Raw genomic sequence first — 10,813 nt, forward strand, 5'->3', positions numbered from 1 at the left:
AGGAGCACCCGTGCGCGCACGCTATTTCCAACACTCCTCCGACCCGGATGTGCGCCAGAAATAGCATGTGCACACTTCTCCATCCCGCACGCGTGCACACATGCTATTTCCGGTGCACATCCGCGCCGCACCGTGCCAGTAATAGCGGGTGGTAGCAGGGGTCGCCAGGGGCCGGTTAGACGAGCCTTGCAGGCTGCTACTGGCCCATGGGCCTTGGGTTGCCAACCCCTGCTTTAGACCAGTCATTCTTTCTTCTTCTAAGCTACTTCACAGGGTTGTTGTGAGGAGAAAAAGAATCAGGGGTGGGGTGCAGAGAAGGTCCAGATATACCATCCAGAGCAAAAGAGAGGACTGCTCATGAAATAAAGGAACAGAACAGAGAAGAAAGATGATGACAGATTACCCTGCATCCAAGACGGGTCTTGAGTTACCTCCCTGACAGTTCAAAATGCATTGCAAGGTAAACCTCACTGACATTTTAGCCTTTACTAGTGCTATTCTCACATCACACACATTGCGGGGGTGGGGGATGGGACTGGACGGCTCCCATGGTCCTTCCAACTCTACAATTCTATGATAAAAGACTTTCTCATGATAAAAAGTCAGGAAACAAAACAGAGATCCACCTTACGTGCACTGACAGATGATAAAGCTCAACTAAAAACACTAGACTTAGAATCACAGAATTACGGAACTGCAGAGTTGGAGGGGATCCCGGCCGAGGGTCATCTAGACCAAGCCCCTGCAATGCAGGAATCTCCTTCAAAGCTTCACACCTTGAGAAGTGTGCACTCCAAGGGCCCCCTATTGACATCATGGGGTAGAAGGATGTACTCTGGCACTTCCCCACGCTGTGCAGAGAACATCGGAAGCCCCATGTCACACTGGAGAGGACACCCATTCAATGTTCCAATGCCAGAATTGCATATCTTAGGAACCTGGGCCAAGATCACGGCTCAGCATCATTAGGTACTGCATGGGGCCCACACCAGAGCACTGCTGACCTCCAGAATCCCCTGGCTCTACTCATTCCAGTTGCTGCCTGCTCACCTGCCCTCTTAAGCAAACCAGAAGCAGCAAGTGGAGGGAGCAGGATTATGGGCAACATCAGAATGGGGAAGAGCTATAACAGGTGAATCTACCTGTGCTCCAGCCTTCTCTTTGTGTGCTGATCGTGGAAATCATAGCCCAACAACATCTGGAAAGTTGTTGGGCTCTCCCCTGGTACAGGAGCTCTAAAGCCAACAAAAATTGTGTAGCTAAGATAAGACTTCCTCTTACAGCCACAGCTAGCTGGACCTCATGGATGCTTGAAGGCCACACAGAGAAAAGCCTTGCACCCATATCAGTCCCTAACCCCTTATTCCAACCTCTCTTCAGAAAACAGTGAGTTCAAGACCAAAGGAAGCCCCTTTCTTTCTGCTCCTGCAGGGGCCCATTTCAGTCTGGATGGGCATATCGTACAGAGCAAGAAGGCAATAATGACCACATCAGCAATCATTTAGTACAGATAAGACATAATCTTTTAAAATGCTTCAACTATGCAAGCAGTGGATTCAGCTAAAGGATTTTTAAAAACATGCACACACCTTTTTAAATGAACATTTGGGGACGGAGGAGGTTTATGGTACAGTAGATAAGGCCATATAATTGCACCAAAGATTTTTCAAGCGGTTGCCAGTCTTAAGTGTGCATTTAGTTCAGGCACAAAATTTCCTTCAGTCAGCAAAAAGATCTCCTTAATTTCCATGGTCTTAAGATGACTGCCAGCTAATTGTGCCTTGCTTTTTAAATGTGGAAAAAAAGCACACAGATTACCATCTTCACCCAGAAATACAGCTAGGCCCACATGGTGCAGATCAGGCAGCTGGGTTCACAGAAAAGTTTGGCGAGCTTTTGAAAAACATGGACACCAAAGCAACACATGCTCCAGATTAGCAATTGTGAATACAAAACGAAAGGATGGTCCTTATTACAGAGTAATTATATTACAGAGTGCTCATTATCAGCATGCACCTTGACAGTAGATACTGAGCATGCAAAAATGCAACTTGCAGTCTGCACACAGTAAGTCTTAACTTTAGTATCACCCATAGGGTATTTTTCTGGAGCAGACCCTCAGTAAAACAAGCCAATATAAACTAATGCAAAAATTAAAATTTCCAAGAGGAGGTATGCTTGTTTAGAAAGTAAACAGTGCCTTTTTCATGTTCGTGATTCAACTAGAGGCTATGTTTGTTGGAATACTTTTTAAAAGAACATGTTTCAAAGGGTAGCATATTTTGGCACATCTTGGGGGGAAAGGGGGGAAGCAGATGAACTTTGGAAAGATATGCCTTTTAGTTTTTCCACAAAACAGTAAGATACATATAGTCACTCCCTACCATCTCCCCTAGTTCAACATTCTTAAAACATTTTGATTGTCATACAGTGTTAATTAAACAGCATGTGCATACCACTGCATACCTAGAAACGCCCCCACAAATATATATATATATATATATATATATATATATATATATATCCTCAAAAGTGTGAAATGAGCCTGAGAACATTCAGAAAATGCCTCCCTGTCATGCTCTCATTCCTATCAGATTGTGCATAAATGTACAAGTGGTTTAATGGGGGTGGGGGATATGCCAATTTATCCCACCCTCCTCTGTCTTAGCGCAATACTAGTAGCACAATATAGGTGGATATGGATCCTCCTTAACTTATTAAACAGTGCCTGCATTGTCTTTCAGAACCATTGATCACAGGCATTATAGGATTCCTGGGTACAGCTGTGGGCCTCAAAGGCTTTCCTTTTGCTTTCATTCATCGGGACCTGGAATGAGACCAAACGGAACAGGCTGCCTTAGAAGGTGGTGGATGTCAAAGGCACGGGTGGCGCTGTGGGTAAAAGCCTCAGCGCCTAGGGCTTGCCGATCGAAAGGTCGGTGGTTTGAATCCCCGCGGCGGGGTGTGCTCCCGTTGTTCGGTCCCAGCGCCTGCCAACCTAGCAGTTTGAAAGCACTCCCGGGTGCAAGTAGATAAATAGGGACCGCTTACTAGCGGGAAGGTAAACGGCGTTTCCGTGTGCGGCTCTGGCTCGCCAGAGCAGCGATGTCACGCTGGCCACGTGACCCAGAAGTGTCTTCGGACAGCGCTGGCCCCCGGCCTCTTGAGTGAGATGGGCGCACAACCCTAGAGTCTGTCAAGACTGGCCCGTACGGGCAGGGGTACCTTTACCTTAAAGGTAAAGGTAAAGAACCCCTGACAGTTAAGTCCAGTTGCGAACGACTCTGGGGTTGCAGCGCTCATCTCGCTTTACTGGCGAAGGGAGCCGGCGTTTGTCTACAGACAGTTTTCCAGGTCATATGGCGAAACCAGAGCAGCGCACAGAAATGCCATTTACCTTCCCGCCAGAGTGGTACCTATTTATCTACTTGCACTTTTTTGGCGTGCTTTCGAGCTGCTAGGTGGGCAGGAGCTGGGACCGAGCAACAGGAGCTTACTCCTTCGCAGGGATTCGAACCACCGACCTTCCAATCGGCAAGCCCTAGGCTCAGTGGTTTAGACCACAGCGCCACCCACGTCCCAAGCAGAGGCTAGTTGGCTGTTTATCAAGGATGCTGCAGTAGGAGTGCATCTCCTACATTGGCAACAGACTGGACTAGATGGTCTTTGAGGTTGCCTTTAACTCTATGTGTCAATGAAATGCCACCCTCTGATGTCTGACTTGGGTTTTCACTATCTACAGATGCAGTCTTCTGAACAAAGGAAGTGTTACAACAAATAAATTTGATAACTACTAGCTCCTATTTGAGCTTCGCTGCAGGAATTTCTTCAGAAGAGCATACCATACAAAGAATAGCAATGATCAATAGAAGTTATATCATCCCATCCCCCCACAAGCCAAAGTAGGGACTTTTCAGCTCTCAAATACTATTTCAAGTTATTGTTTGACTAGGAGCAATAATGCCTAGAATGAAAGATTTTGTCAAGCTCTTTTTTAAAAAATTATATTCTTCCTCCTTGCCCTCCCTCTCCAGGGGAGCAGAAATAACATGATTAAAATGTAGAAATTTGGTTGGAAATAACAGCCTAGTAGAGCACTGCCAAAAAAGGCAATTTTTCTTGGCTATGGATTAAAAATGAAACTTAACACCAAAGTGATTATTGAGCTACTTACATGCTTTTAAATGACATCTGTGCTGTCCAAAAGCAATGAAACAGATTAGCACGTGCCCATGAAGAGTTTCCTTCTTTACAGCCCACTGCCTTATTACAAACTCATCAGGCAGGAGGTAGCATTAGGGAACCTTCTGATGTTCAGCTGAGAGGTCAAATTTCACACTGAGAGCACAGGAAAAAAATGAATTCTCTAAGAAGCAAATCCCTCCTGCTCAAAGCACCACACATCCAACAGAAAGTTAAAACCACTAACTGTGGCAAGGCCAGGCCTTGATTAATTAGGGGGAGCTCAGCTAAAATAAATGGTGAAGCACTAAATCTGAAAGAACAGGCTTGTACATTTGTGAGATTTAAACTGGGAACTGTCATGGTTCCATTTTCAGGCACTACACAACACACTAGTTCTCAAAGGCAGTCTTCCATGGGTCCTTTCTACTAATGAACTCTCCAGGATGGCATCTATCTTAACTAGTTTGGGCTGCCCTGCTTAAATAAGTCACCACTTCAGCCAGGACCAAACGCAGCAGCTCTTGTATAATAGCTCTCACAATCTTAATGGATCAGTAACATTTGGATAATTCATGCCTACAGTTAACTTGCATATTCAGCCTTCTGAGTTGCAAAACAATGGCTTCTGACTTTGCAAAAAATTAGAAAGCATGTACAACTATGCTTCAGTCTTCACAGCAACAGTACTCTATAAGACAGAGGTGGCCAACATGGTGTCCTCCAGATGTGGCTGCACTACAACTCCCATAATCCCTAACCATTTACCAAGCTAGCTTGGGCTGGTCTTAATTGTAGTCCATAACATCTGGAGGGCAACACATTGGTTACCCCTTCCCAATGAGCTGAATGGATAATTTCCAACCTGGACACCATTTTCATTGGGTCCATGAAATTAATCTGAATGCCGCCACTTTTAAATGTCAAGCTGGATACAATCCAATCAGTATCAGGATACTGAACATGCAAAGGTAGCTGCTTCCCTGAACAAAGGATTATCTCAGCCAAGGACAAAATACCAATTCAAATGCGAGACTGTAGTAATCAGATCTTCATCAACTGCCATACTTAGCAAATCTTAGAAATATACTCTCTAAGAGATCTTTTTTAAAAAAGTTTTCAGCAGCAAATTAGCTATTCAAAGAGGAAGAACCAAACCAAATCAATCTGTTATTCATAGCTTGAAAGTCAATGTAAATTGAAATAAATTATTAGGAGCTCCCACTCATCCTTCTTTACTAGATGATGCAAAAGCAGGAAACATGTATTCTAGCAAAAAGGATAGAACGAAGGAATAAAGTTCAGTTTCACACACAAGGTAAAAAGGTCTCTGGATCAAAAACATCTTTCTGTGAATGAGGCTTTAGCTGCACTGATATCCAGGCACTTGAGTCAAGACAGGAAAATAAAACCATGAGAAACTAGTGGAAAGAATAACAGAGAATGGCCCCTTCTCAGTAAGCGATCTCTAAACAGATTAACACACACACACACACACATATCCCTACATTTCCTCTTACACAAGTCTTCATATTCTAACAACTCTTCTTCAAGTTAAGAGTAGTGTGATAATAATTAACATAGCATTTGGGTAGTGAAATAAACTTATTGATCAAATAATACCCTGCACACCCTTCTAGACCAGATTAATCAGCCAGCGATTCTGGGAACCCATAACTGCAGTCTCCTATTACATATAAATATATATATTGGGCAGGGGTGTGGGGGACAGGGGAAGATCCACCATTTAAAACTGCCAAAATGGGAAATCCAGTGAGTTGGGAGAACCTAATTTGCACCGAGTATATTTAAGAGCAGGTATAATAGGGAAGGTGAAACCACTTTGAATGACCAGTGCCATACCATCACACCAACTAATTTATAGGAAGTAACTCAGCACTCTGAAACAAAACACCAGAAGCCAAGCTGGCAGAGAAAAACTTCTGCTGTGTGCACATTTGTTGTGTATCCAGTGTATTCCCACCATTGGTTTGGGAAGCAGTGTGCACGTAGTAGCCACAAGCCTAATCCTGTATCAATCTTATGGTTTCTTATCTAACACTGCATTTTGACGAGTTTCTCCTCAAGCCAGCTTTGACCCAAATTGAGAAAAAGAATGACCTAGTTGCATTTTAAGGGGGTAAAGTGTGCAGCCTATCATGAAAGCAGGAGAGACCTTAAAAAAGCCCTCCTGCCAACTTGTAGCACCCCCCTATAACCTAAGCAGACAGTCTCAGACTTCACATTACTGAAAAGGTTTCGTCTGCTAGGAATGTTTGGGCATTCAGAGGGTGCCAACTATATAATGGACTCTTGGGTTGCACTCCCTAGTCCCTCGCGAGAAAGTAAGTGGAGCTGGATTGCTGTAGCACAGCCCTATCCGTGTTTGTTCACCGGTACATCCAAGGAAGTGTGTGTGCAGAGAGTCTTGCTATATTAAGCGATAGCAATCCATACACTGCCTTGTATAAATAAAGCCAGCCACTAACGAGCCCATCTGTTCAGAAGGCAACCTGTGGAGTGCCGGGCATTTGGAGGCTCGATTTATTTACACCAATTATTGTGCGTAGAAAACCTTAGCGTCTTTAACTCGGCTTCTGTTCAAGCAGAGATTCACACATTCCCAAATCGGTCACAAGGGCGTCTTCCTCTGTAAAGACCAGAATTTATCACTGTTCCTCTTTCCTGAGGTAACCTGGCTCTTCAAGCAGCCTCGCCGGGAATACTTAAAGAAGCTTGCTCTGTGTTTGTGTGAACGCAACACACCCCGTGTAAGTCCGGCGGGGGGGGGGCGCCGAATGCGGAGCCCTCTCCCAGGCCAGGCTGCAAAAACATGCCCAGGGCCGCGGCAGAGGCTCGTTTGTTGACACGCGAGTGGCTGCGTTGGGCTCCTGAAAGCCGTGTGTGTTTGTGTGTGTGTTGCTAACAGCCGGGGAACTAGAGCCCGCCAAGCACTTTTCGGATTAAGAGCGGCAGCTAATTGCAGGTATGATCCCTCCTGAGGAAGCAGCTTGAAATAAAGGGGGCAGGAGAGGAGTTTGAAGGCGGGAGAACGAGGTGAAGGGGGGCAGGGATTCAGGACCCCCCAAGTTAAGAGGAAAAGTTTGAGAGGAGGAGGAGGAGGAAGAGAAGCGAAGAAGAGCAAACACTGCGCAGGGGGGTGAAAGAGAGCAGCGTGCCTCTCCCGCAGATCCAGGCTGGAGGAGCAGCCGGAGCCCCGTTCCTTACCCTTCGTCCACTCCACTACTTGCTTAGGGCTCCACTTGGTCACAGGCTCCATCCTCCTCCTCGATCCAGCGCTCTGAACCCCCCCTTGGCGAGGAGAATCCTGGCTTCTCTCTCTCTCTCTCCGCCCCCTCCCCCCTGCCCAGCCGGAGATCCCCAAATCCAGCAAGGCAAAGCGAGCGCCGCTCCCGCCTGCTCCGCTCTCGCTGCTGCCCCTGAGCGCGCGGGCTTCCCCCTTTCCAGGCTCCCATCGGGAGCAGGCAGCCCCGGCTCCGCCCCCTTTGGCCCGGGCCAGCCTCTCTCGCGCGCGCGCCGCCGGCTCCACCTCCACGTGCTCGGAGCAGCGCCCAAGTGGGGAAGCGGCCCGGGCGGCGCTCGGCTGGCGCGCTGGTGGCGAGGCGCTTCTGGGCCGCCGCCGCTGCTGTGCCCCCTGCAGGAGACGGAGAAGAGCTCTGCAAACTCCGCTTGGGTTCTCCAAGTGCTGCTTTCTTTCTCCTCCCCTGTTTCTTCGCCCTCCCCCGCCCCGCCGCCCTCTTTTCAATCCTGTGGGAGCTGGAGCGAAACTCCAGCAAGAAGCAGCCCAACCCAGACCGGCCCGCCGCCCTCGCCCACGCAGGCTTAATGCTGCTCTCAGGCGGGGCTGTTTTGCGATAGAGCTGGGAGAAGTGGCCAAGTGCGCACATCACAGCTGCCGACTTCAAAAGGAAGAAACGTAGGTTTTGATGGTGGGGGCTCCTGGGTGGAGCCCCCCGGATGTTGCTGGACTGCGACTCCCAGCATCTCTGACCACTGATCATGCGGGCTGGGGCTGATGGTAGTTGGAGGCTGATCACAAGGTAGATGGCCGCAAGTCTTCCCCCCACCCCCAGGGGGAGAAGCTCATAACAAAGGTGTTTTCCCCCCCACAGAGGGATGGCATAGATGACCGAGAAATAAAAATAAATGGTGTATGGGTAGTGTCAAACAGGCATTCTCCCAGTCTCTCGCACGCTCTCTTTCTCATACACTCTCTCTCTCTCTTAACAGTGCCGGATTTACGTATACAGTGGTACCTTGGGATGCAAATGGGATCCGTTCCGGAGCCCCATTCGCATCCTGTACGCAACGTAAGCCGCTATGGCGCATGTGTGCGGGTCGCATTTTGCCACTTCCGCGCATGCACGTGACATCATTTTGAGCGTCTGTGCATGCGCGAGCGGCGAAACCTGGAAGTAACGCGCTCCGTTACTTCTGGGCTGCTGCGGAGCGCAACTCGAATGCGCTCAACCCGAAGCACATTCAACCCGAGGTATAACTGTAAAGCTAAACAAGCTATAGCTTAGGGCCCCACTATCTTGGAGGCCCCCAAAAATTAAAGGGAAAAAATCCTGGGTGTACATTTCCAAAATATAAGATAAAAAATAAAATAAAACCAACATACAGCAACAGTGCTTTGTGTTGTGTATGGACCTATTAGGTCCATAAATTACTATACAGTATAGCACATATTCAACACAAAAAAACCAGTGACAATTTGTTGTTGACAAAGGACAGCTGGACATATAAAGGGCCCCATTACCTTCAAATAGCTTAGGGCCTCATCAAACCTAAATCCGGCCCTTTGCACACGCTATTATGATCAGACCACAATTAAAATGGGCTGTTACTGGAGAAAAGATTACTGTATTGGTCTCTTGCTTGACAGTGTTGGAGGGGAGAGGCATGGGAACCTGCAAAGCAGAAACTTGTTTTGCAGACCTTGCTTTTAGGGGTCAGCAAACACAGCTTAGGACTTTAAAACACTAGGGCCTAGTTCTCACTGAAGGAGGGAAGGCGGGCTGTACCACGTCAAACTATAGGCGGAACTGGCCTGATCAGGAGTGCCACCACGCCTACCTATAAAAAAGTGACATGATATCAAGAATGCTATGCTAGAACCTGCCTCAGGCCCATATAGTTTTCTATGCAGGAAATTGTATGGAGGACCATGCAGTCGGGCAAAACTCCCTGTAGTCTGAAGTCCTGCAGCACAGGCACAAATGTACTACCTCTGTGATAACTTTTTGTTTTATTTTAAAATTATATATTGCTTTTATATGTTAGATACAAATTTAAGGCAATTAAATATCTGATGCCAAAACAAAATGCCAAGACAAAAATTAAACTGAGAGAAGCAGCAAAGCCACAAGATAATATAGCTGCAGAAGGTAGCAAAAAATAAAGTTACCAAAAGCAGCAATCAGTAGCAAAGTTGCTTGATTTCAGGCATTTTTAGCTTGTTTCGTTTAAGTCCTATAATTAGTCAAGGAGCACAATTCCAGCAGCTTGGGAAAAAACCCCAGATATTAAACAGTGTTAACAAGGTCTATCAGCAAGTTTTAAATGTTTTTTAAAAAAAACTAGGGATGACAATTTTGCATATCCAAAGAGCATTTTCACAGCATCATGCAATACAGGAGACATGTTCTCTCCTCAGAAAATTTATTGTTTTTTTACTAATTGTTGCTTCTGTGCTTTTAAGATAAGTTTGATTCAGACATTTGTTTAGGTCTAAATAACAGTAGTTAAGTATTTACTGTACAGTAGTTGATCAATAAGGGGACGCGGCTGGCGCTGTGGGTAAAAGCCTCAGCGCCTAGGGCTTGCCGATCGAAAGGTCGGCGGTTCGAATCCCCGCGGCGGGGTGCGCTCCCGTTGCTCGGTCCCAGCGCCTGCCAACCTAGCAGTTCGAAAGCACCCCCGGGTGCAAGTAGATAAATAGGGACCGCTTACAAGCGGGAAGGTAAACGGCGTTTCCGTGTGCTGCGCTGGCTCGCCAGATGCAGCTTTGTCACGCTGGCCACGTGACCCGGAAGTGTCTCCGGACAATGCTGGCCCCCGGCCTCTTGAGTGAGATGGGCGCACAACCCCAGAGTCTGTCAAGACTGGCCCGTACGGGCAGGGGTACCTTTACCTTTACCTTTACCTAGTTGATCAATATATTGTATACTATATATACAATGTAATGTATCTCCTGTTGACCTCTTTTGTTTTATTTTCTCATTCCGGTGAAAGAATAGCAATACTCTGAACATAATCAGCTATCCTCAAGCTATCCCCTCTGATGCAGGGAGGAATCAACTCAGTTCTGCTACTAGGAAGAGAGGCATTTGCTGATTCCACCTGCAGCAGCAGCACCCGTCAGTTTTGGGGGGTGTTGGGAGCTGCAGAAAGGAGTGGGAAGTGGCAAAAAAAAAAATCACTTTCCACCATAAGTGGATGCCTTTTGAAGCCCTTGTGCAAGAGCACCAGTTGAATAAAACTAGTATTTTTTCTTTCATTTCATTGGCTAATAGCTTGCGTATAAAAGACTTATGTTGTATATTTTATTGTCTTCTCTGGGGAATTTCCCTTGTTCTCTTAAGGGCAGCAAATTCCAATGAGATAA

General features: G+C 46.7%; 1 protein-coding gene across 2 annotated transcripts in view; it reads right to left on the reverse strand.

The window, feature by feature from the left end:
- Positions 1 to 7,711, reverse strand: part of CNKSR3 (CNKSR family member 3) — a 61,052-nt gene extending 53,341 nt beyond the window's left edge. The window contains exon 1 of one of the 2 annotated variants that reach the window (XM_053382218.1): positions 7,411 to 7,711. In XM_053382218.1, coding sequence (XP_053238193.1) covers positions 7,411 to 7,462 — 52 coding nt within the window. In that variant the 5' untranslated portion in view covers positions 7,463 to 7,711. Of the gene's footprint in view, positions 1 to 4,174; positions 4,250 to 7,410 lie in introns of those variants that run through there. The other variant, XM_053382219.1, reaches the window with a different exon arrangement.
- Positions 7,712 to 10,813: the final 3,102 nt, after the last annotated feature.

Source organism: Podarcis raffonei, chromosome 3 (genome assembly GCF_027172205.1).
Source record: "Podarcis raffonei isolate rPodRaf1 chromosome 3, rPodRaf1.pri, whole genome shotgun sequence".
Lineage (NCBI taxonomy): Eukaryota > Metazoa > Chordata > Lepidosauria > Squamata > Lacertidae > Podarcis > Podarcis raffonei.